The following is a 27,726-nucleotide window of genomic DNA, read 5'->3' as shown; positions in this document are numbered from 1 at the left end:
AAAAACATCAAAAAAATTAGAAACTTAATAATCTTGAGAATAAAGAGAAAATCATGTAATTTCTCCTGGAGAGAAACGAGAAGTGGCCTACAGAAGAAAGAAACTTATGCTACTAACAGACTTGCGTGCAATCTGAGATGACAAAAGACAATGAATTTAAAAATCTTCAAAGAGACTGGGGGAAAAGTACACCTAGTGTTGTATTCTATGGTCTGCTCAATTGTTCTTCAAGGGTGAAATAGACTTCTTCAGACACACAAAGCCAAGATTCTACTATTCACAGACCATCAACTGGAAGAACTGCTTTACAAAGAATAGACTTCATTATACACGTAAGTGAGCCAAGAGAATTAGAGAGGTACTTAATGATATTGACCTGTCTGGATTTCACCTGGAAAACACAAAGTATGTGAAATGTATGCACCACTGAGACATTCTAATGACCCTAATGAAGGTAAAGCAGTTCTGTGAAAACAAATAAATTTTACAACAAAATTATTAGCAGGGTTCTGGCTAGCTAATTTTAACTGTTTTCCTGTGTACCTGCAGAATTTAGTCTTAGTTTTCAACTGTTCAATTTCTGTAACTTTAAAAATAAAAACAGGGAAACACTGCCAACATAGCAGCATTCATGTGTATTTACCACTTCTTTCATTGTCAAAGAAAAGATGTTATACTAAGAAGTTACATCATATTAAAATACCAAAGTTTCTTTCTTGCCACAGTATTTTTATCTTTCCTTGTTTTTCAAATGGCTTTGCAAATAATTCCAGAACTCATAAATGCCAATCATTCAATTCCTATAACATAAGACTTAGCATCTTTTCATCATTTCTTAGAAAACTCAACCACAAATGTTAATTTTTATTAAACTCATCCTATTACTGTAGTCTAAGAATTACCGTGGGATGTAAAAAAAAAGACTCTTAACCAAGAGGATAATTACATATTTAATACATCTTGCCTTTAACAGCAATTTTCAAAGTAAACACATCATCGACCTTATAACTTATTAAAGATTTATAGTGCTTACAAAGTTGATTCTAAAAATATACTTTATTTGTTCTAAATGAATAACAGTATCTGGAAGATAGAACAATAAATTATAGCAGTATATTTACTACCACTATAGTTAAGATTGTGTACATATGTTCAATATGAAATCCTTTTAGGATTTTCACACTTTCGGCCTTAAAACATAAAAGCAGATTAAGGTTTGGCATACAAGAGCTCAGTCTGACAGCAACAGTTTTAAAACCAAAAATAAACATATCGAATCAACACTTCAAGAGAGTATGGGCACATGCACTTAAACATATACAAATATATTCTCTCTCTCTCAATATAACACACACTCTCTTTATATATATGTACATATGTGTATATATACATATATATGTATATATATAGATATCTTTCTCTCCAAAATATGCAGAATATACAGAAAACTTTGCCCTTGTGTATGAACAACTGAACACATGTATCAACTTCAAAAATAAAAACTGGGACAAAAGTTAGCTAAGAATGTGTTTAAATCACATTTAAGTGGCTCAAGTTGTTGGAAAGATATGCATGTATCTGTTATCAAGATCTTTAACATGCACAATCCGCACTGGAATATATTCTTAAACAAACTTGAACTAGTCACTAACGGGCATATTTACTAGCCCATCCATTCCCTAGATGGCATTTTACTGACAATCAGTGATAAGGCCTGGTCCAGCTAAAATGATTTTCTTTACAGAATCCAAGAACAGAATCCAGGAGATTTAATTTTTTCCTTTTGGGCTGCTTAGAGTCACACGTGTTCTGTGTACAAAAGCACTGCAGAGAAGAGTTAACGCACAACATCGTGTCACCACAGAAGCGCGTCTGGCATTTTTAAAATATGTCTTCTAGTTAAATTCCCCAGTGGTATTTACTTTTTTTAATATACAGACTTTTAGATTTAGACACAAAACAATTTAATGTTAATACCACCCGCTAAACACTTTTACTTCCAGTCTTTTGTCAGAACAAAAGATTATTCTCTCCAGTAATGAAGATTTGAAGACATTCTGTGGAAGTTCTTTTTTGTTTTATATTAAAACACCCAAAGCTATCTGATGTGACATGAAAATAGACACTAGGGTACCCACACTGATACTGATCTGATTAGGAAACATTTAAAGGCACAACAATAAGTGAAAAAGAAAAAAATATACCAGTTCCCTATTTACTTTTTTTTTTCCTGGCTTCTCCTCTGATTTCATTTCACTAAGTTAATAAATTATTCAAAGCACTCTTATATGGCAATAACAGAATATTTTGGCACGACAACCCTGTGATGCAATATATGGTACATTAAAAAATTAATTTAAAAATTTCATCTATTAATCAACATTCTTTTTAATGCAGTTCATATATATATATTTTTACAGTTATTTAAGTCAAATACATAGAGGTTTGTAACTGATTTACAGATAAAGCAATCACAGATTGCAGAATTATGTGTGTGTAGTATGTTTGTATGAGTGTATATATACCAATCAAGAGAAAAACTGCATTCTGGCAATTTTACAGTCCAAAGTTTCATTGACATATCTATTATTTACATGCCCTTTTCATCTTGTTTTTCTGTACAAAAGATATATGTTTGCCTTCTTCATTCTTGATGAGATTTTTCTGCGATTACCTTGCATTCATACTGTAAAAATTTAAAAGGTTGAAAGATTAAGGTTTATTTGAATATAAATTTCCTTGCAATCTAATATAACTCAAAAATTATTAATCAATTTATTAATAAATTTCCACTTTTTTTCCCAAAGAATCTAAGAGTTACATCACAGATAGCATTTAATGAGAAAAGTGAAAAAGGGAAAAAATTGACATTCCAGAAGTGAGAGAGGCACAGCCCCAAGCAAGAAAGACAAGGCCCCCACATTCCCAGCAAAGCACCGTAGTGTATGAGTTATTCAATCCTAGGATACGAGAGAACGTGAAATTAATCTGAGTGTTTTGTAAGGCTAATCATAAAAGGTGAAATTAAACACAGCAGCAATGTAGCAAATTCATAAAGTATCTTTGCAAATCACTTTTTAAGGAAGAAAAAAAATCGACTATGTTAGCAAAAGCTTCTTGCTGAAATTTTAAAACAACACTTAGAAAGATGTCTATTTACAAATCGAACAAGGGAAATAAATAAGTTTAAGATAACTGGATGACCAGATTATTAAAAAGACAGCACTGTAAGCCACTCTTCAGACATCTCCTAGATGACTGAAATGGTACAAAGTGATGCTTATCTGTGAAGCTGCCATGTTCCCTAGTGCCCACGAACTGTCACTCGGTTATCAACAAATGGCCTTTACCTTCTTAACAGAAATGACCAAATATTATGATTTGCCAGACACAGTCCCCGTTTATATCTATTACAGAAACATAATCTGGTCACTTTAAAAAAATCCCCTTCCAATGAGAAACTGATTACACCGGTTTTGTTTTTTTTCTTTTAAAAAAAAGGACAATAAATCATATTGCCTTATCTATAACACATTTTCACTTCTCTATCCACTTCCTGCAACCTATAACAAACTTGTGAATAATTCTTCCCAGGGATGTACTGCAGCGGAATTGCAAGGGAGCAAAGAAGACCAGCCTTGCAAATTTCCCTTCCTTAAAAGAACTGACACTTAGTGAAGATTCATCTTAGGTCTCGATAACAGAAAAGAACGTTGAGGAAGGATCAGCTCACCATTGCCAGCTGTCGACCAATGTTCCCCATCGTTATGCCGCCAGCAAAAAATATACAAGGTAACCAAGAACGAACGTAGAGAAAATCTGGAGATGTGTATCTAGAACAAGAGAAAAATTTTAACGACCGATGGAGGAAATGCACTTACTAAGGCCATTAACAAGTGTACTTTTAACACTCAAATATTTTTGAAATACTTCTTAAAATATTTTTTACACCTGTTAAAATACTGTTAGCAACCTCTGGAGGTCATACTAAAATGCACTAAGAGACTCTCATTACTGAGACACGGAGGCTGGAGAGAGAGCCCAGGCTCTACGTACAGGAGCTGAAGTCAGACCTCTGGTGCCCTGAGCCCCACTGGGAAAAACTCTAAGCACTAACAGGTGTTGTACTTACCCTCCCCCCCCAACCCACACGCCCCCCCCCCCAAAAAAGGGGGTAACACAAGGAAATAAATTGCTCTGTAGATCAGACTAACTCTAAAATCTCAATTCCAAATTCAGTTATCACTTACTTATCCAGCAAACAAGCACCCCAAACAAATACTTACTGATAAACACCATTATAGACTAGCAGTTGAGTGATCAAGGTTGCCAGGAAGGCAATTCCCACTCCAAGGCCAAAACCACTCCGAGATCTATCAAAAGTCCACCACAGGCCAATGGAGAGTGCAGCCAGTGTGAGAGACAACTGTATGTTGTTATCAAAATCCACCTTCTGGGATCAATGTTAAAGAATCATCTTGAAATTTTTCACCAAATGTATCACCTATTTATTTTTCCAAAATAAGAGATGTTAGTCTTGAGAAGGGAACTGACTCCTTACTCTAGAGCACACCTGGTCTTTTAATATAATGCATGAGAGTTGGTGGGATAAAAATCGCCTTCGATATTTACCAAAGATACACATGCAGGCATGATACTTCATTAATAAGTTTCACCAACCTATAATCTTTTCCCCAAAAAATAGCATTCTTCCTATTTATAAGATCAGACATATTATTTAAGAAAAGCTTTCATTGCTAAAAATGTAGCTGGAAGTCTCAGAATACAGGCATTGCCAACGGAACACACTTTTGCTAAAAAGGAAACCAATGTTATTTCTTAAACAGGTTTAGAATTACTTGAGAATCGCACAAAAACGTGAAAATAGAAAAACTGACAGCTACTTAAAAGGATACCACATTCTCTGTATGATTTACTGACAGACACATTTTATAATAATACAGTTCAGAAACAAGAGTACCAAGGACACAGTCTCCCTTTCTATTATGTCAACTGTTCTAGTTTTAATTTGTTGAGGATAAAGCCTTGAAGTGAACATTATCTCGCAACCTGCCAAGCTATTTTGGTGCCTGAGACTTTCTGGTCCAGGACAGTTTGCGCAAATGATATTTTATTTCCGTCACCTACTTAAGCATCTATTCACAAATGTACAGCCCTTTTCTGCTCCAAAATCTCTGGGCAAAACGAAGCTTTACAAATTCAATTTTCTCATTTCTTTGCTAGAGGATTACACTAAAGGAATTAATTTCAAGTATCATTAAAAGGGCATTATCTTTGTCCCAGAGGCCACATCTTGGCTCAATATCCAGCCTCCCAGGGGGGACTACATATCTCACAAACCTAACTGGCCGCGCTACAGAGAGCAGAAGTTCAAAAACTGCATACAAAACCACTTCCTACCTCCTTTGACACTGCTGTGTTGACTACCCCTCCCTTACCACGCCGGCTGAACCCCAGTTTGCAGCTTCTCCATCTGAGATGGCTGCAGCCATGGGCATGCTTGCTGGAAAGTTTCTTATTCATTTCCCCCCCTTTTCTTTTTTGGGGGAAGTGTGATAAGGTTACAATAGTGTTTAAGTTTACAGTATTGACACACACAGTTAATGCCCACTATCGCCATCGAAGTGACGGTGACCCTTCACCCCTTCTATCACATGTGGTCCAATCTTCCGCTTCTCCCCACTGACTGTTGACTGTTGGTGACTATGGTTTTCATTCATACTGTTACCTCACTACACCACCAATGAACCCTAGATGTTCCAACTATGCCCTCTACTTCTGTGTTACTTCTAGGCCACTTCATCAAGTAGTTCTTATCCTTTAGTCTTATACTTAAGATACTTTTAAGCTCTGGTTACGGTTTTAAAGTGGAATTTGCTATGAATCGGACTTTTTCTTTGCTTCATTAAGACCTGAAGCAAAATAAAGAAGCTTCAATAAGTCAATCTTCAAAAGAGTGCGATGTAATTTCACAAAAAGTCTGAGGAGGCTAACATTAAGACTTTGTTATAAATTTGCAAACATTTTGGATTTTGCTTAAAGGATAGAACAACTGAAACTGCTATGCTTAAGTAACTCACAGAGAAACAAAGAGAAGAATGACTGGAGAGAATAATTTAAATTAGCTATGTTAAGCTTTTTAAATTCCAGAAAAGGCTATTTAAATATCTCTACTTAAAAATAGCAGAAATGTCTGGAGTGGAGAGGTCTAATCCCTCAGACAGAGAGGAATTTATATGCTGTGGGGCTCTGGGCAGGAGAATGAGCCGTTCGGAGGTCTAAGTCAGACTCTCTGAGCTCTGGCCTCAGCCTCACAGGACAAAAACTTGGCAAAGTACAGAGCTCTCTACATTTCATTTATTGTTGTTTTTTCTAAAAAAAATATAGAACTTGGTGATTTCTACATGTCTGTCTAGATAGAATATCCTATGAACCTCTCCTTGTCAGCCCCAGTTGTAGGAGAAGGGCACTGCTTGAGATTGACACATGGTGCCAGGAATCAAACTCAGGGCCTCACACATGCAAGATCTATGCTCTATCTATTACCTGAGCGACACTCCAACCAAAGTCTTTTGCAGCCCTCCTAAACTCTGGGGGTATGGGCGAGGGGCGGGCAAAAATCTAAATCCCCGTTGCTTGAGGGAATGCCAACTGGTTCACCCTTTTTTGGAAAACAATATGGACATTCCTAGAAAGCTAAAATTTGAGCTTCCATATAATCCAGTAATAGCTTTCCTCGGAACATACCCTGGGGGCCCAAAAACACAATGCAGAAAAGCCACCTGTACTTCTATGTTCATTGCAACACTATTTACTACTGGAGCTAACCCAAGGTTCCAAGAACAGATGACTGGAATAAGGAACTGGTACAGTGATGGTGCCCTCAGACTTCAGATACCGCAAAATTTCTGCTGTGCCTTTGGCCAGATCCCAACAACTTGGGGCAAAGTTTACCAAGAAAGCAAACGGCCAAAGTTAGGTACGTGGGAGACACACCCACAAACCACCTCCGGCTCAGCTATATAACTGGAAGCAAGGCCTCTCTGGTTCCTGATCGAACTAGTTAACGGCCATGATCCCTGAGACTCAGAAACAAATCTCGAAACGGCTTTTGGAAGAGATGCGTCCAATCCCCACAATGGGTCCCCGCACAGATGACCCCAGGAAGGAAAGGGTGTTGTCCCTCTGCCTGCTCCCTCTTGGTGGCTCAGTGATCGCCCATCTTCCAGAGGCCATTGGACAGTCAGGTTTGGGCCCGCAGTGACGAGACATGTGGGGCTTCATGGGATGGGGGTGGAGTCAGCCCTTTCTTCCCCGCCCCAACAAGACCCCTGAGTCACCACCCACAAACGGCCTCTCTGGCTCCTGATCAAGCTGCTTAATGGCCATGATCCAAGAGACTCAGGAAGAAATCTCAGAACCCAGCAGGTTTTGGCAGAAATCCCTCCAGATTTAATTGTTAAAATTTCAGAATTTCAAAATCGCGCAGCCACTACTGCAGCCACACAACATCATATGTTATTCACAACCAGCAATAGAAAACAAATTGTCTACGGTTGCCTTTTCAGCAGATCTGAGTGTTGGGGTAAAATCCCAAATAATAATAATGGTAGGTCTAGTATCAAAATATTGAATGTAATCAAAAGTAGAGAGAGAGTAATGTGGAAATCATCTGCCCCACTGGGAGGGGGAGGGTGTGGGATGGGGGTATACTGGGGTTTTGGGGGGTGGAGAATGGGCACCAGTGAAGGTACGGGTGTTTCATTGTATGACTGAGACGTAAACCGGAAAGCTTTGTAACTGCTCTCACGGTGACTTTATAATAAAATTATAAAAAATGAAAAACATAAGTAAGGTGGAGTTCATGCCCAATTCAATCAGCTAATCAGTGGCTAAATAAGTAGCAGTACTCCTACATTGAAAAGAAGAAGAAGAAGATCCAAACACAGCAAAAATAAGGGTGAGGAAGACCAGGCCATGGTAGGACGCTTGGCACAAGTTGTGGGGGAATGCCGTTAGGACAGAGAAGGGACGAGTATGATAACAGTTGGAAATGATCACTCTGACCCAAAACTGAGTGCTGAAGGGAGTGTAAAGCGACATGTATCATGGCCTTTCAGCAAGTATCATAAACCACGGTGCCAAAGATGGGGGTTGAGGGAGAGAAAAAAAAGCAGAAAAGTGTCTTACATAGAGGCAGGCTGGGGGTGGGTGGGTGGGCAGGAACTGGGGACACTGGTAGTGGGAAAGTACACTGGTGAAGAGATGTGTGTTCGACCATTGTATGACTGAAACCCAATTATGAAAAACTTTGTAACTGTGTATCGCACAGTGATTCAATTTAAAAAAAAAATTCAAATCCCCAAATGGTCAAAGCATTCATCAAAATTAAAATGTTGGGAAAATTTTTTTAAAAAATAAGGAAATAGAAAAACTAACAGTCCCAAGAGATTTCCAAACAAAGGCCAGCAAGACAGGGAGCAAAGAGGTAGGTTGCTCTGAACATGTAGGGTCCTGCCACTTTCCTCGGTGCCTGTTTATAAGTTTTTCCACAGAACCTCCCTGCTTTCTAAAGAGACACAAGAATAGACTTGCCACACAGCCCACTCTCTCTCCAGCTACCTGACAGTCAAGGTCAGTCCAGTTACACTGAGAAACCGTGGGAAGCTGAGTCACGCTTCTCATACCAATGACTCTTTCCACCTCCACTCTCTAAGCCACCTCATCTCGAATAGAGAAGTCTTTAAAAATATCATCTAGTAGTTCCCAGATCCTCTTTACTAAAGAAAAGTCAGGGTCAGGGGAGAGGAGAAGTCGGAAGAATGACAGGTGGAAAACCTAGTGAGAGCAATAAATTTTTGTTCTTGGGGAAAACACTTGTTTCTGAGTAGGAAGAAGAAGGAAATAGAGGTTACTTGCCTTTCTAGTTAAGACCCTATAAAATTAATCATTCATCACTAAAATGCCAGGCTCACTAAACATCACATTTTTTTAAATAAGCACATAAGAAAATTAAGTTCTTGGGGCAGAAATATTACATCTGTTTTGCGCACAGTCAACCCTGGTTCAATCCTGGCACCATATATCGTCCCCTGAGCACTGCCATGAGTAATCCCTAAGCACCACTGAGTGTGCTCCAATGCCAAGATAAAGAAAAGGCTCTATTTTTTTCTGTCTAACATCTAAGCTTAATTTTTTTTCTACTTATGGCTTTCTGGTACTGCTTAAAATCATTAAATGGCATTCTGCCTTTCAAAGAAAATTAGAGCTACTCGGAACTGGGTATGTAGCCCAACGGCAGAACGCATGCGTCAAAGATATAAAGTCCTTGACTCCAGCCCTGAAACCCCTTCATCTGCCTCTTCTCCCCCAAAAAACCTTCATTAAATTAAAACAAGAAGAAAATCAGCCAGAGCTGAATGTCACATGTCCTTAATGGCAAATTTTCAATGAAGGAAAGAAAGAGAATCTTTGAAAGTATGTTCTTATCATTCTGAAAGTCACTAACCCATAGAGAAAAAGAATAATCCAACTTTAGAAAAACACAACTCTTAAAAATACGCAAATCTTCTAAAGGGGGGTGGTGGTGGTGGAATATTTAAATGAAAGGCTATACCCCACGAAAATTTCAAAGAATAATGTGGGGCTTTTTTCGTAATATTGAATGTGATCTACGTAGAAAGGGAGTAAAGTGGAAATCTGCCACACAGGCGGGGAGGAGGGGGTTGGGAGGGGGGTATGCTGGGGTTCTTGGTGGCGGAAAATGTGCACTGGCGAAGGGACGGGTGTTTGATCATTGTATGACCCCGACCGAGACTTACACTGAAAGGCTTTATGACTGTTCTCATGGTGATTCAATAAAGAAAACTTAAAAAAAAGAAAAGAAAAAAGAAAGGCTATACCCCACACTACTTCTGTAGCTACTACAGCGATGTTTCGACAATAAAATGTGCATTTATTCTCTTTATGACCAAGTAAGCATATAACAACTTGACACCAGTTAAGTTGTAAGGGGCTGTTTCACCTTTGGTTCGTAGGAAGCTGCTTTGTTATTAGGCATTTCATTACAATAGAAAGGATACAGCACTGGCATGATTTATACCAACAAAGACGGCTACACACCGCATTACACTGGACCACTCTCTTTTAAATTTATGTGGTTCTCCCAGATGCCTGTCAATGCAGGGGTATAATAACCCAATCACAGCTGTGGGGGGAGGAAAAAAAAGAGAAAAAAATTAAGTTATCTTAAATGCTGTACTGGCAGGACTTAAGCTAGAGTCACTATAACAACTACAATATGTGCGGTTCTTTTTCTTAAATCTCTTCAATTTACTTAACATCAACTGATTATATTTTTAAAGTTACCTTCCAAAAGAGAAAAATAAGGATAACACCACTGAAGAAAGAATGGTTAACAATTATAGTCGTACTCTGAAAGGGCATAGGCAAAATACTATTTAAGTGTATGATTCACAATTTAACAGATTAGACCAGATGATTCATGTTACTTTTCTACTACTAATACCTTCAAATATCAGTTAGCAGTTAAGCAATGCTCACTCTAAACTATCTAACCATGAAACATGCTATTAAATGCCACAAATCTAAAGAGAAGCCAGAAGTATAAACATGTACAACAGGCTCATCACATAGCTAATATAGGGTGGCTAGGGCTGTACTATCAGAGATCATCCCTCTCCCCACAGCTTCTGGTCCCAGACACCCACACTTAATGTCTTTTCCTGACACTCCCTTCCACTCTGGGTCTCTAGTGAGACGCCAGATCAAACAGCTGAAGCAGGGAAATTCAAAGCAGAAAACTAAATGTAAGATTACTACATGTAAATCCACATGTAAGACTAAAAAGACTATATATAATATATATGGTTAAAACACATATAAAACATATTTTAAATATAAATATTTTAACCATATATATGCAGGATTAAATATATATTTAAAATATGTCAGTATATTTTTTAAAATAAGAAACATGATCTATAAGAATTATACATTTTTGGCTAAACATTAGATTTACTGTTCAAGAGAAGAGATCACTGAGTAAACTTTTTTTAGCTTTAGAAAGACAATCTTAAGTGACTCCTGAATTATAAATAACTGTGAAAAATATCCACAATTGAAACTCAAAATATTCTAACGCAATTTTTAGCTTAAATTGTTGTCAAACCTCAAAGTTGTACTCATTTAGTAGGAAAAGATTTTAAATGTACTTTTACTAAAAAAAAAAATTCATGAACCAAAGTATTTGTCAATGAGTTATAAGGAAAATACACTTCCACAGAGTAAGTTTAACAGAAAACAAATGCTTAAGATGCTAATATTCCAAAGAATAGAATGGCTATGCTTCTCAAATAGCAATAATGATACAACTATCATGTTACTTGCAAATCCCATTTGAAATGTACCATACAAATATAATGTTTTATTATTATACCAAAATTTAAGTGTCTGAGGTTCAGAAGTCCCTTCCATACCTGGGATTAGTTATTTTTATCTCATAAACGATTCTATTGTATCGTCAAGGAAAAGTGGAAATTGCCACCAGTTATACCAAAGAAATCACAGATTAGCAGACCAATTGAGAAGCATTAAGAAAGAGGTTCCCTGGATGGATTCCCCAACTTAATATTCTGAATTTTCTGGAGCACATGACCGCAATCTCCAAATCCTACAATACTAATATCCCATTAGGAACACACCAGATTGCACGGGAATGTAACTCAGAAGCCAACTAATCTCAACCAACAAAAACATTAACACAAAAGGCTTAACTTGCAACAAAAGCTTAGTAAGATCTCAGACGAGGAATTAATGTTCCCATGGTAAGATACAACAATTTTCACAAATTTTCTTCTCCAGGAACATTTTTTGATCATTCCAGTAGCCATTCATTGGTAACTAGCAATATAAAAGAAATAATTGGGGCTGGAGCAATAGTACAGTGGGGAGAGCATGTGCCTTATATGTGGCCGACCCGAGTTCGATCCCCAGCATCCCATATGGTCCCCAAGCATCCCCAGGAGTAATGTCTGAGTGCAGAGCCAGGAGTAACCCCTGAGCATAGCTGGGTGTAACCCAAAAAGAAAAAAAAAACAGAAATAATTGGGGGCCTGCTACAGGGCAGGCTTGAAGGGGTGTTTGGGAAAATGGAAACAATGGTGGAGGGAAGGTGACAGTGGTAGAACACTGAATGCCTGTAACAAATCACCATGAACTTTGTAAATCATGGTATTTAAATAAAGTGGGGGGGGGGGGGGGGGAAATACCAATAAAAAATAAATAAGAGGCTCCAAGACCACCCATCTCTGGAGTTGAGATGCTCCAATATTATAAACCTGTTTTAGTCCACAAAACTAAAAGTGCTTCTTTTGAATTAAGGTTCTGAAACGTATTACAGGTTCACAGGCCATCAGGAGATTAACAGCAATTGTCAGCAGTGTAGAGCTGCACCAAATGTTAGTAAATTTGAGAGTTTCACGTAACACTGCAATTTAAAAGCTTCTGCTCTAAAATCCTATGAGATTGAGTGACTGCATTTTCAGATTTCTAGAAAATTAAAATAGCAATGTGCATGCTAACATTTGAACTATGTCTAAGTCAATCTATTCCTTTATTTTTTCTCAAAGGATCATAAAATAGCTCATATGTCCTCTCTCCCTCTCTCCACCCCCTTTCTCTCTCTCTCTCTCTCTCTCTCTCTCTCTCTCTCTCTCTCTCTCTCTCTCTCACACACACACACACACACACACACAGACACACACACACATATACACCTCCACCCTTTGCCTATTATTGAGAAAACTCTACTAGGATCAGGCTTTCCAAGTCAATTTTCCTCAACAGCTGATGTCATAGGTAAAGAATTACCATATAGAGAACACTGACATGTGTGCACAAAGATATAAATAAGTAAAATTGACTATGTTTCATGTACATGATGTCAGACTCACAAGTGAGAGACAATTGAGGAGAGAAAGCAAAATCACAAAAAGGGAATTTAAACTGCCACACTGCCAACCTTGGGATTTGCCAATAAAAATCAAATCCATTGAGTATGCACGGTTCTCGGTTGCTCGCTGAGAGGGAAAATTCAAGGAAGCTTGTCACTTCCCATTAAATGTCTTCTTCCTTTTCTTTAAATAAAGGCATGGCCTAGTCTGATAGCAAAATCTACAGCACAGTGAGGCACCTCTATTTGAGAGTGCAGCCGAAATACATGTGGGCTTCTTTCTTTTTCTCTTCCTTGTCGTAACAAGAAAAACAGTTTAAAATCACACCTGTGTAAAATCATATGCAAACAAAGTCCTCCTCAATCAGATAGTTCTCCGATGCAAAAATCTTACTTAGGGGGGAGTTATTTAAGTTTCCTACTAAAGAAAGAAAGGTTGCTTGAACGTCAATATAAAGTCATCAATTTTCCAAAGTTGTATTTAATACAGTGATGCACCAAAAATAAAAGTTAGAGCAAACATTTTGCAAGGCAAAGGGCTAACAAAACAAAATCGTTGAATGATAGGTACTTTTGTAAAAGCTGCAGGATAGACAATATTTCCATTCAACAAAGATTAAGGGCCCCACAGTGTATCTGGTTGTTGGCACTGGCTGGGAATTTAGAAAGAAAAAGAAGTAAGAAGTGATCCCAATCCCAAAATGACTCCAGTAACAACAGCAATAATATGTTTTGGGGGGATAATAATAATAATATGCTGGGGAAAGCGAACAGCATTGAGCCTGGAAAGCAGGGGGCATTCTTGATCTGGTATGTGCAAAGGGAAGTGAGATGCTAGGGTATTAGGAAGGGTCAGGTTAGAGGAGGTCATTAAGGCTGGCACACTCAGCAGGTAGGTGACCAGTATAGAAGGGACTTTTAGCCAAGGGGAATGTTAAAAATAAATTTTAAAAAAAAAAAGGCATGAACAATGAAATATACACCATTATCGCCTGGAAGCCATATGCTTTAGGCAGAAACAGAGCTTTAGTCTTTGTGGAATCCCAAGAAGGAAGGTGAAGTAAGGGACATAACATACTTTCTCCTGCAGACACGGGGGTATCAGGCAAATGATGTCATCACATCTATACCAGAGAGAGGAGCAACCATTCCTACCTGCAGTGCATGTTAAAGTATGAGAAGAGAGTGTGCAAAATTAAGAGAGAGAAAATGAAACAAAACAAAACCCTGCAAATTCCTAACTGAATGGCAGAAGACCAGAACGAGAAAGAGACCAAGAAAAGATGGAAAACTGGAAACTGGATGTGGAAGGAGAGGTGGGAGGAGGTATGAAAAGCCTTGTGGGTAATCTTTTTAAAAAATTAAGTAAAGTAAAGGCCCTCCCGTTGATCGTCGATTTGCTCGAGCGGGCCCAGTAACGTCTCCATTGGAGACTTTGTTGTTGCTGTGTCTGGCATATCGGATACGTCACGGGGAGCTTGCCAGGCTCTGCCGTGCGGGCGAGATACTCTCGGTAGCTTGCCGGGCTCTCCGAAAGGGGTGGAGGAATTGAACATTGATCCTTTTGTGACTCTCAATGTCGAAGAGGTTTCAAACTCCAACTCTACTGTAAAGGTAAAGGCCCGATTTGCTCGAGCGGGCCCAGTAACGTCTCCATTGGAGACTTTGTTGTTACTGTGTCTGGCATATCGAATACTCTCGGTAGCTTGCAGGGCTCTCCGAGAGGGGCGGAGGAATCGAACTCGGGTCGGCCATGTTGGCCGCTTGTAAGGCGAATGCCCTACCTGCTGTGCACTGTACCACACACATAAAAAAAAATCAGAACAAAAAAAATTTGAAATGTTAGTCATTACTAATCTAAAACTAGAAAACTAAGAAAAATGAGATTAAGAGAACCGGGCCTTGAATGGTCTGTGAAGCCGAGTTTGATTTCTAACACCACACAAAAAAAATGAATTAATTTAATCAATTCCCTAAGTTTTCTAATAGCCCCAGTCCCTCCAGAAGAGCCACGACTGTTTTCCAGATCGATAGTGTGCAAGAGAATAGAGAAAGGTGGCAGATAACCAGGGGACCTTCTGTTTACCTGTGGTGGCATGGAAAGCCAAAAGAAAAAAAAAAGCCACTTAGACTGTAACACTATTGGGCATAAAATCAAAGGACAGTTAACAGTTTTCTTAAGATAGAAAGAACACAGAGAGTTCTGAAAACGCATACCAACACACATGCTACCGAAGACTGCATACCACACCACCCAGACTCACACATATTATGTTTCTTACATCTCTTATTTTCTTTCCTCCCCCACTCCTGGATATCCTCCCTAAAATGGGGCGAGAGGCAGCAATCACGCAAGAATTCATTTTCCATCTTTGACAACTTTCACTACTCTGGCATCCTCACCCACATGGAGAAACCATGACTTACCCAACCAAATCAGCAGCAGAATTAATTGGAATCCAGATCCCCTAACGCCTCTATTTTCATTTGCCCAGATACCTCGTGGAATCGCTGCTTTCAGAAGAAACATTTGAAGCAAGAAATGTAAATGCAAATTCCACAAGTGAAAAGTATGGGGTTACGTCTGTGTGACAAAACTAGTGGCTGGGAGAAGGAAAGGAAACAGGGAGAAAGTGACTGAAGGGTGGTATTAATATTTGGAATTGTTTTCCTACAAACAAGACTGTTGCAAAAGTGGCATTCAACAAAGGACAAGCACACCCCTTTCCTCTTTGTACTGAAGGCACAATGAGTCAAACTCTCTTGACCCAGCCCTGTGGAGCACATGGAAAAGAGTTGTGTGTGTGTGTGTGTGTGTGTGTGTGTGTGTGTGTATGAAAGAGAGAGAGATTTTGATGCTGTTGTTTGAGGTCTCAAGTAGCAGTGCTCCGGGCATACTCCTGGCTCTGCTTCACTCCTGGTGGTGCTCAGGAAAACACATCAAGGAATCCAACTTAGGTTGGCCAGGGTTCAAGCTGGGTTGGCCACATGTGAGGCAAGCACCCTAAAACACTGAACGACATCTCTGGTACCTTACCTATTCCCTGTATGTATTTTTTTAATTAGATACTAATTTCATAGGCATGCAGACAATAGAATTAAATGTTATTCTCTCTCATCAGACCTACTGGCTAGACCACACACGAGTATATTCTGGGCCTAGCACTTAGTTTGGAGGCGTCAACAGAGGCAGCCTGAGTAGACGGAAGTGTGAGTAGCTGACTTCTCTCCTCTTCCCCGGCATGTGGTAACTGACCCAGCAACACTGGTCTCCGGCTCTGGGTGCCTGGGCGCAGATTTCCCCTCTTTCAATTCCCATCTCCTTCCAACCCTCCCAAATAGGCACAATACCAATCACCCTCCTGAAGTTGACCTACAGATTCCTTAAGTTAAGGATCTACTTAGCACTTTAGCAAACATTCAATAAGTAATAGTTTCTCACCCGTGACCTTTCCTTAATCTATTCTGAACAAACCTGTTCTAGTTCCCACCCCCCCAAAACTTTCAATAGCTTATTCCAGAGGAGAAAACAAAGTAGTGGGGGGGCTGCAGGGACGGGCGGGGGGTGGGAGGCGGGAGAAGTGGGGAGGGGGAGATGCTGGGAACATTTTCTTTTGAATTTAAATTTTTGCAAAAGAAAGAAAACTCGCATGAAGTATCTAGTAGATACAGCAGAGGATGGTAAAATATAATTTATGTTCTCTTCTCAATTATTTGCCTATATCAGATATAGGCAAAGATTATTTTGCCTCTTGGAGAATGTTTGTGACCCTGGGGAAATTAAGAATAATTTTCTTTTCAGTTTTTCTTTCCATTGTGAATTTTGTTATAAAGAATAAATAACCACACCGCAACCTAACCACAATCATGCCCTTCCAATCAGGCAATGGAATGACTTAATTGTTTAGTAGGTTTCACATGGTCATTATAAAATAACACACCTAACTTCCCTCTATACAATTTCCAGCTCAAGGATATAATCCAATAAAGATTTACTTTACTCTGCAAGGTATTTGTAAATATTAAATATAAGATATCAAATGAGCCTTTCAAAGAGCAATTTCTTCTTCTAATCAGAATTTAGGAGCTACCACATAATTAAAATTTTCCTCTAATACATTATATGAAATATTATTAATTTATTTGCTTTAGTCATTAGGAAAACCATGGTATAATTATGAAATTTCAGTATCAACAAGTCATTGTGAAATGTTCCACTTTATTCACTACATACTGTTCATCCAAAAAAGAATGAAAACAACTAAAAAGATAATAATGATTAGAAAAAAAAGAAAATCTACTTCATCGACTTAAGTATTCCTCTTAATAGTAGATAGACAGGACAGATAGATTGCTCCAGAGCTGGAAGTCTGACTCAGGAGCAAAGGGGAGAAGGCAGCTGGAATAGAGAAGGGATCGCTAAGAAAAAGAAGGCTGGAGAAATCGGTCGGGATGGGGGACGTGTGCAGAAAGTGGATAAAGGACCAAACGTGAGAACCTCTCAGTGTCTGTATCGCAAGCCATAATGCCCAAAAGTAGAGAGAGATTATGGGGAATCATGTCTGCCATGGAGGCAGGGGGAGGGTGGGAAAGGGGGGGCGGGTATACCGGGGATATTGGTGGCGGGGAATGTGCACTGGAGGAGGGATGGGGGTTTGATCATTGTGTGGTTGTAACACAAACATGAAAGCTTGTAACTATCTCACAGTGATTCAATAAAATTAAAAAAAGAAAAAAAGTATTACCCTTAGATCTAAAACCAAATTTCTAAGAGGAAAAGTCTAGACCAAAAAATCTGAAAAATCGGTTTTTAAAATTTGAATAAAGCTCATCCATCTTCAGATTTTCATCTACTTAAAAAGCAGTATCATGATTGCCACTCAACGCCTCTTCTGCAAACCACAACACCCAAAAGGAGAGAGAGAACAGAGGGGAATTTCCTGTCACAGAGGCAGGGTGGGATGGGGGGGTGGGGGAGGAAGGGATACTGGGATCCATGGTGGTGGGAAATGGGCACTGGTGGAGGGATGGGTATTTGATCATTGTATAACTGAAACCCAAGAACAAAATTTGTAAGTCTACAACTTACATGGTGTCTCACTAATAAAAATTAAATATATATATATAAATATTTTCTAGCTATAGAAAAGGCAGTATCATCATATACACATCAAACCCTTGAACTAAGCAGAGGTGTTAATTATCAAAAAGCTTAAAATAAGATTTATATGAGGTAGGCTAAAGATAGGGCTGAATGAAGAGGTTAAAGATCTCATCCCTGAAGAAATCAGGATTGTTTTTAGGATTAACTCTTAAAGTTCATAGGTCAGATAGAAATCAGATACGAAAGAAGACATACTGTGACTCAATTCCAGAGAGGCAAAAAAATGATTTAGTCACAGAAAATCAGTGAAAGCCTGAGGGATGTGGGTGGGGTAAAACACTGCGAGAGGACCTAAGAGAATTTGGGGGACCTGAAAATGAAACTTATTTCCTTAAAGAACTGACTCTTGATAATAATTCCATTAATATCCTAAACAACATTTGTAAATTTCTAAACATGAGTTTAAAATCTAGTCATTGGCAAAATATCCCTCAACAAAAATAGTAGGTCATGATACATGTTACATTTAAAATTTGCTTCATTTTAACATTTTGCCAAACAAAATTTTACTCAGAATTTTAAATTATTCCCACACACACAGGCACACTAAATCAATATTTAGTTTTTAATTTAACTAGTAGATACATCATGACGGAAATGCTTTCCAGCAGGCTGGGAGTAGTCTGTGTTAAGTCACCAGGACCACCAAGACAGGTCCAGTGTACTCTGTTTAAATTAGACCTCAATAAAGCTAATCCTTTTTTAAAAACGTTGCTCAGAAAACATGCATACCCATGGGTTCTATTTCCTTCCTAAACATTACAGAAGCAGCCTATACATACCTGAGGCTGTGCCACAACAAGGTGGTACCCACCATGCTGAGGAGAAGATGCTGGCGATCACATCGGGTGGAAAGAGAGTCACATTTCTCTGAATCTGGAGCAAATTTAACACCAGTGCGAGAAATACTCCAATGAAGAACAGCACCACTCCTCGAATCATCAAGTTCATGCCTCGGCTAGTGATGGACGAGATATAGGGGCCACGTTTTTTAGGCCCCGGTGATTCCGTCTCTCCTTCTGCCATGGTTTCATAAGTTCAGCAAACTGGCAACCAAATAAAAAAAAAAGGGAAAGAAAAAAAGAAGTGGTTTCCCAGCCAACTCTGTGTAGAAATAAAGTAGATCTGTGTTCAACGGTATCAAGTTTCGTCCTGAAATAGGACCTACATGGAACCCTGTAAGAGATCAAAAAGAGGAATCAATATACAATTATGCCACTTTCCTAATTTTCACACAAATTAAAAAGGATAGACACTAAAATGACAACATTATATATTTGCCTATGTTAAATATTTTCGAAGAGGTCTAAAAAGCATTTCTATACTGTCACTGTTACTGTCCTCCCGTTGTTCATCAATTTTTCTCGAGCGGGCCCAGTAAAGTCTCCAACATGGGACTTTGTTGTTACTGTGTTTGGCATATCGATCGAATATGTCATGGGGAGCTTGCCAGGCTTTGCCATGCAGGCGAAATACTCTCGGTAGGTCTAAAAAGCATTTCTACACATGTTATAATAAATAAAAAGTACCTTGCTTATAAAACGCATTCAAACCAATGAAATGCCCTACGCGACGTGGAGACTTAATAGCAACAGCTTCAAAGAAAAGTGGAATGGGTTATCTGAGACATTCTCACTAGAATTTTAGGAGATGACCTCAAGTTCCTGTTCTCTTGTACCTACATCTCCACCCATCAAGGAAGCAGAATACTGTACACTTTATAGAAAATCAATATATTCTGACTGAAAATGTACAACTCACAACAAAATGTGACTTGCTTTGAGGATGATTTTCACAGGGGAACCAGAAGTACTTTTGTAATGTCTAGTGCATATATAATTTTAATTTCTGCACAAAAGCGTCACACAAAGAAACAAGACTACCACCCACTCACCTACATAAACACCCAGCCACAAACCAGGCCTGACCAGCTCTACCGAGGGCCCCAGCTACGCCCCACCCCTGCTCTGACCCAGTCTGCCTTTGGTGAAATCATGGAAAGGTATTATGAGAAAGCGGCAGCAGGAAGGTGAAGCAAGCTAGAATCTTTAAGGGACAACCTAGTAATTGAGCCTAAAGTTTTACCCACTGAGTTCCTAACTCCTACAACCAGGAACTTAGCTAGTACGATCTGTCTAGATATTCACTACTCTCATCAAAATGTTCTTTTCTTGGGGTGTTTTAGACCAAATCATACTTGAGAATTTTTATGAGCTACTCAAAGTACCTTGAACTCTGGTAACTATTTGTAATCACCATAAAACCTGAGAGATTATTCAGTTGAATTATCAGCTCTATTTTCACATGTGAGTCAAAAAAAGCAAAAAAAAAAAAATTACACTTAACCAAGTTAACACCTCTGCAAAAAAGATGAACTGAGATTAAAATCAACATTGACTTGACACTAAAGGCCTCATTGTGACCATGTTATTCAGTCTCCTAAACAATTGAACACTCTTCTGTGTGTTTTCAATGCTATCAACATTTCTTAAATGGAAAAAAAAAATACGTCGTTACAGAATTTTGGTAATTACTTTCTAAGCCTGCACCCCCACCCCCAACAACAACATATCTTGGGCAGAGTAACAAGTAGTCAAAGATATTTTCTTTGAATCTCAAAGTAGGTAATTGAAAATCCTTCTAATAGTTACCTTCTAATGATATGCACAGTTGCTTTATGGACTATGAACATAGGTCTTACTCACTCAAGTCTCCACTGTGCCTATCTACCCAGAAAGGCACCTGCTTGGACCATACTGGGCCTCTTCTCTCCCCTTAGGGAATCTAGGTGAAACTACACGTTCTTATTTGTTTACATCTGTCGTCTTTCCTGCTCACTCTTTCTTTCCTTCTCTTTCTTTCTCTCTCTCTTTCTCTCTTTCTTCTGTTGGCTTCTCCTTTTTTTGGGGGGGAGGGCTTTTTTTTAATGTGTTTTGGGGCCATATCTGGTGATGCTCAGGGCTGACTCCTGGCTCTATGCTCAGAAATTACTCCTGGCAGTGCTTAGGGGACCATACTGGATACTGGGAATCGAACCCAGGTCAGCCACATACATGGCAAGTGCCCTACCCCGCTGTACCATCTCTCCAGCCCCAATGAGTTAGCTATTTTTGAATTAAACTATTCTGGATTAAGCAAGCCTTTTGGAAGACAAAACTGGCACTTAATCAGTATTTAAATGTATTTCTTTCGTGTTTCCAAGTTTCAAAACATCTTTCATGAATTTTGGAACAAAATCTGTGAATAAATGAGGTCAGAGTAGCTGTTGATTTTAAAAGAAGGAAAATGAGAAAGTGTGTGTGTGTGTGTGTGTGTGTGTGTGTGTGTGTGTGTGTGTGTTGCGGGGGTGTGGGGGGAGCGGTGTTGGTGTTTGGACCACAGCCTGAGGTTCAGTGCTCAGAGATCACTCCTAGAAGGGCCCAGACTAGAATATAGGGTGCTGGGCGTTGCAGCTGGGCCAACCGCATGCAAGGCAAGCACCCTACCCACCGGACTATCGGTCTACAGCTCCAAAACTGAATATATTTTCAAGTGTAAGTACTAGGAACTCTCACAGCCTGTCAGTTCCATGTGACAAAAAAAAAAAAAAAAAAAGGACAACAGAGCTAGGGTCTTTTGTTTGCTTGTTTTACTGAGTCTCTGTTATACCAAGGCTTTATGTCCAGCACTCCAAGGGGTAATACTGTTCTCACAAACCTCCTTGGGTCTACAGCAAAACGGAACTCTACAGTTCTCAGTAGTAGAGAAAATACTACATGTTATAGCTGAATCCCAGGAAAATATCCTGTAAGCGTCAACTGAAATGTCCCTAAAATACCTCCTCTTGACTTGGTCATGCAAACTGTTTCTTGCTGTGCCATCCAGCATGTTATTGTGTCATGTGTTTGGTCCCTTTCGGTCCAGTATCTGAGAAGCTAGAGAATTCATATTCTTGGTCATAATTCTTATTAATGATAAAGCATTCTTTGCTAAAGGGCATAATCCATGTCACTCATATTATAACTCCACTTCAAAATATGAGAAGGTAGGCATCACTACCGTTCTTTAACAGATAACGAAACAAAATCAGGGAGATTCTGTGGCCTGCTTACAGCCACATGAACTCGAGTTTTATCCCAAGTCTTAAATCCACCCATTTCCTTTTCAACCTTGAGTTCACTCCGTGAGTCCAGTGCAAATCCTCAGACTTCTCTGATGTGTAGGTGTAGATAAAAGGGCATTTGGTTGCTTGAAAGACACTGGGGAAACTGAACTGGAATATATTTTCAAAGTGCTAGTCCCAATATAAGTAGGTGGCTATACCATAGCACAAAGACCACGAAAATAAATGTACCAATTCCTTGAAACAAATTCTTCAAAAGTACTAGATCAAATTTTATCTTAGGGTCTCCCAAGGAGTGCCCAGGAGGCCCAAGGGGGCCCTTCTGGCAATTCTTGGACAACCAAGCCCAAGATGTAATGGAAGGGGCTAATGAGGCAGTGCTGCTCAAATGCTGAAATGACAGGGTTGCCCTGGTCACCTCAGAGGCCTCCAGGTACACACCTTCAGGTGCTCAGGGGCCTCAAGGACTGAACCTGAAGATGTTTCCTGGGGACATGGTGCCAGGGATCGAACCAGGGTTGGCCACATGCAAGGCATGTTCCTCAACCTCTGTGCTGTCTCTCTGGTCCCTAGACCTATTTTCCCAAAGACATTTTAAAGATAGGGAAATCATATGGCCAACACACACACTGTTTGAGGCCAATAATTGGCTCTTCTCTGCGCAAACTACCAACAGACACAGCAACCACTTCCCTTTTCTTGCCGCCAGAACAGCTACTAGCGGGCTGAGCAAACCGAACTGCTCCAGTAAATCACTTATGTTCCTAATCCCCACCTCCCGCCTCCACCCCTGCAAGAGAGTTTCTTCCAAAAAAGAAAAAATGGCAAGCATTATTTTTATGCTGAATAATGGTGTTTTAAAAGCAAAGTGCCTTTCATTTTAAAAAAGCTATTACTGTTGTGCTGCGTCCCATCTCACTCAGTCACCAGTTTTCAAAGGGCATTTGGGGCAGAAAAATAACTTGGTGTTTGTGGAACCACCCTAAGAATTGCGAAATATTCCGCTTCCCTGTCTCATGCCAACAAAATGCTAGTGGAACCCCCTCCCTATTTGCCAGAACCAAAAATGTCCTCACATATTTCCAAAGCCCAAAGTCCTACCACTGAGAGTCACTGACTGCCAGGGACTCCTCACTGGATTCCAAGAATGCAAGAGGCTCTCTAAATCATGTATGATTTTTCTGCCACAACTGTTTATCTGACCTTCCCTACCAATTTTGTTTATAGCTTTCTACTTCACGCCAAAGGTTTTCTTTAAAATTAACACAATTTTTATCTGATGTGTACTTAAAATGCATTTTTTCAAAAATGTTTCAAAAAAAATACTAGAAGTCCCAAAAAGTGAACTGTAAACTGTGACTCCATATAATAGTACATAATTACTGGAAACAAAAATAAAAGTTAAATGCATTAGAGTCACAGTATCCTACAATTTAGGAAAAGGAAGAGAACTGGGACAGTATCCATTCCAGGGGGCATGTGAGGCTGATGAAAACATTGAAACAGTTGGCCATGCGTGCATTTTTTCTGTGAAGATAGCTCAGTAATTCATATCAAGGCCTCAAAAAATGTTCAGGACCCAAAACAAATTAAGAATCAGTGATCTAACATTCTCTCACCAGCAAAGTAGATGAGACCCAAAGTAACCAGGTAGAACGGACAAGTTTACAATAGATCTGGCTAACACAAAGGTTATTCCTGGAAAAGACCAGGAAGTGATGACATAAGTAAGAAGTTCCAGAAGTTCAGTCCCTGCCATGAAACAATTAAGTTCCTTTAAAAAAAAAAAAAAAACAGGGCTGGAGCAATAGCATAGCAGGTGGGGAATCTGCCTTGCACACAGTCAACCTAAATTCATGTCCCCAGCATCCCATATGGACCCCCATGCACTTTCAGGAGTAATTCCTGGGTGCAGAGCCAGGAATAACCCCTGACATCACTGAGCATGACCCAAAATCCAAAAAAGAAAAAAGAATTAAGTTTCTGGTGGAAAAAAATCTTTAGTGCTGAGATATGTTTAGAAGTCAACAGCTTCAAAAGTTTCTCAACAATAATCCTGATAAGTAGAAAGCTGTGTTTAATCTCTATTTTACAAAATAGGGGAGATTAAGTTATTTTCTAAGATCATAAAACTGACATCCAGTAGTACCAGGACCAGCCCAAGCCCTCTGATTATGTCCAGGGCTCTCTTTTATCATACTGCCTCCACCTGCAAAAACCATGCAAAAATCATTTACAGGACCAGAGATATAGCGTGGGAGTTAAGGCATATGGAGCTGACCACTGTTTGATCTCCAGCACCACGTGACATTCTGGGCATCACTAGGTGCAGCCCTGAAGGCCCCACAAAACAGATAGAGTGGCCCGGGTAAAGGCTTGGCACCTTGGCACTTGAGCACTACAACAGCCTCAGAACCACACAACCTCACATAGAATCACAGGCCCACTTGGCTGAGGAATGGGAATCTGGTCTGGGCCTCTTGACCACCCTTTGCGAGAGAGAGACAAACACACACACACAGAGACACACACAGTCACAGACACAAACACAGAGTCTTAGTGCCACAGAGAAAATGTTTTAAAATTTTTGATTTTTGCCAAATCACTTTGGCAAACTGCCATTAATATCATAATAATGCTTAGGAGGAACTGGGGTGTCAATGACCAGAAAAAAAAAAACAGAAAAAAAAAAAGAAGGAAAACGAAAATTGATAAGACATGCCAATTTTACTGGGGCCCTGACCCATGGATTACTTACTGTAAAAGATTTTAAAAGACTTTATAGTAATTCAATCTAGTAAATGAATAGATCAATAACAAAGCATCAAAATTGGAAAAACATTATTCCAGATAAAGGATTACCTACCCAGATGTTAAACATTACTTTTGGATAAATAAAGGAGAATTTTAAGAGATTCTGAGCTTTGTGAACGAACCACTGTTTTGTTTTGTTACCACTGAAACAACTTTCAGGCACCAGGCATTTGAAAACAAACAAAAATCTCCTGAAACCTTAAAACCCAGTTGTGTTTTTAACAACTGCAATACCTCTTAAAACCAAATAAGATCATTCAGCTTCCAATAACAAGCAGTGACAGAAGTATATTTGCTCCCTGGGATAACTCTGTCTTTTCAGGGGCGTAGGTGAGAGAGGATACCAAGTAATAAAATTAAATTACTGCCTCAGATCTTTTGCATCAGATGCACCTATAAAAATGGTCTTCTTAAAATAGAACAGGTGCTAACACTAGGAGCAACTCACTCAAACTGCTGAAAAAGCTATTATCCTCCTTAAAATCCACAAATGTGAACCGTGCATTATGCACAGTATAAACTTCTGGAAAGAAAAATGTTTGCCTTGAAGACAATGCCGTTCAGTTTTCCTCTGGATATTAAAATCACAAAGCAGGAACGGTTTTGTCAGTATTGTTTGTTTTTGTTTTACCCTTCTGGGAATCCAACTAAGGGCCCCACACAAGTTCTCTTGGTGCTCTACCCATAAGTCACATCCAGGCTGCTTACTGCCTTAAAATATCAAATCTGTCCCTAAAAAAAAAAAAAAAAAAAAAAAAAAGAATCTGTCATTTGCAAATAGTTTGCCTTAGCAATGCCAACAAGCTGTCTTTACATTGCCAAACTATATTTTATACTTTCCTTTCCATCCGGGCAAACATTAAGGAATCAGCTGTCAGTTGAGGAACATCTTATCTAAATGTACATGATTCACTGCTCGGTTCACTGTAATATATGTACTTAGAACTACGCCAAAACATACTACTTAAGGTCATGTTCAGAGAAATGGGGGTAGAGGGTCGCTGGGAAGAAACCCACAGAACAGGCGACCAATTATTTTTTTTTTGCATTTGCGGTGGCTGTTAGCCAAAGACCCCTCCACATTCACTGTACTCTGAGATCCACTAATAGGGTCAAGCCCCCCAAAAAACTGAAAGTACAATCTAAAAAAAGCACCGCTTGGCTGTCTTTATTATTCTTCCTGAACACAGACTGCCTTTGCCAATTCCAATTTCTCTGCAAGGGTACTTCTGGTGGCTGTCAGCTGCCCAGCTGTCAAATCTGTCATTCCGTCCTTAGAAGAATTGCTTCATCCATCCTGCAAGAGTCAACTCTAGGTTGCATTTTTAAGGAGCACCCCCCCACACACACACACACACACACAACACACACAACACACACACACGTCAACTTAATATTTTTTTTCCCCCAACACAAAAAATAGACATGTCACTATCCTTACAGTTACAGCACCCTTCCCCCCCCCCCCACTATCTCCCACCTCTCCCATTCATCACCTGCAGTTTTCCTTGTCCTGGTTGTGACTGCCCCCTGATCATACCCCCCCCCAAAATAAATAAATTAATTGATTAATTCATTAATCAATGAATAAAAATCCCAGTGACCATCGCCCATCGATCCGAGAGGTCCCGGCCAGAGCTCCCTTCGGCTGCACCTACCCCCTACTGCAGAGCCCTCTGCTTCCCACCCCCCAACACCCAACTCCCACCCCTCCAGCCCATGCCCAGACTTTCCTTCTGGCAAAAACTTTCTCCTCCGTCTGGCCCCGAGGATCCTCCCGCCCCGGGCCCGCTCGGGCACCCCCGACGGGCGGCAGCGACAGTGACCGGCCTCCCCAGGACTGGGGGGCGGGGGGACCTCGCCTCGCGGCCACGAGCCCCCCCAGTGCCTGACAGCTGCGCGACCCCCCGCCCCCTCGGAGCTCCCGGGCGCCCCTCTCGCTGCTGCTCCCTCCCACCCACCACCCCACCCCGGGTGTCCCCCCGGCTCGGACCCGCTGCCGCGCTGGCCTTTCCGGGGGCTTCTCCCCGGCCCCGCCGCCCCTTCCGGGCCTCACCGACCCCCCCCCCAGGTGAGCCGGAGCCCCCCGCCCCGCAGAAGGCCCCGCCCGTGGTCCCCGCTAGCCGGGGTCCCGGGCTGCCAGGACGCCGGGCGCGCCTCTTCCTCCTCCCGCGGCCCCCCCACGACCCCCGCGGGTGCCCCAAGCCCCCCGCACTCCCCCGGGGGGGCCCCCGACTCACCCCCGCCTCCGCCATCTTCTGGGACCGGCCCCCGCCCCCCTCCGCCTCTTCCTCCTCCCCCGCCCACAACTCCGCCCGCGGCCCACTGCGCCTGCGCGGCCGCTGCGCCCGCGCTCCGGAGGTCGGGGCGGAAGCGCTTCCGGTTCCCGCCGGGACTCGTTGCTCGGCCCCGCGGGTCGGGGCAGGGGCACTTCCGGCCCCGGGGACATTAACGGCCGGTCGGGGGCGTGGACCGCCTGGGAGGTGGGAGGTGGCTCGGTCAGCTGTTGTTTGCTGACCAGGCCGTCGTGCGAGGGGGAAGAGTGTCCAGACAGACCCCGTGGGCGGTGTGAAGGAATCGCGCGCCGACACACGCGCGCACCGTCAGCACTTTCCGCTGGGAGCCCCGGGCTCTGGCGCGCAGGCCGCCAAG

The 27,726-nt window shown here is 40.7% G+C and overlaps 1 protein-coding gene across 1 annotated transcript; it reads right to left on the bottom strand.

Annotated features, from left to right (window-relative positions):
* Nucleotides 1-937: 937 nt before the first annotated feature.
* On the bottom strand, nt 938-27,354 carry INSIG2 (insulin induced gene 2). The gene is made up of 6 exons (XM_056117665.1): nt 27,315-27,354; nt 18,941-19,334; nt 10,104-10,228; nt 4,287-4,453; nt 3,734-3,833; nt 938-2,686 (listed from the first exon to the last, which is right to left on the bottom strand). The coding sequence occupies exons 2-6, from the start codon at nt 19,182-19,184 to the stop codon at nt 2,645-2,647; spliced, it is 678 nt and encodes a 225-aa protein (XP_055973640.1). The 5' UTR covers nt 19,185-19,334; nt 27,315-27,354; the 3' UTR covers nt 938-2,644.
* Between the last annotated feature and the right edge of the window lie 372 nt (nt 27,355-27,726).

This window comes from Sorex fumeus, unplaced genomic scaffold, assembly GCF_029834395.1.
Source record: "Sorex fumeus unplaced genomic scaffold, SorFum_2.1 ptg000035l, whole genome shotgun sequence".
In the NCBI taxonomy this organism is placed as follows: domain Eukaryota; kingdom Metazoa; phylum Chordata; class Mammalia; order Eulipotyphla; family Soricidae; genus Sorex; species Sorex fumeus.
The sequence above is the reverse complement of the archived record's forward strand: the minus strand, read 5'-3'. Positions and strand labels throughout refer to the sequence as shown.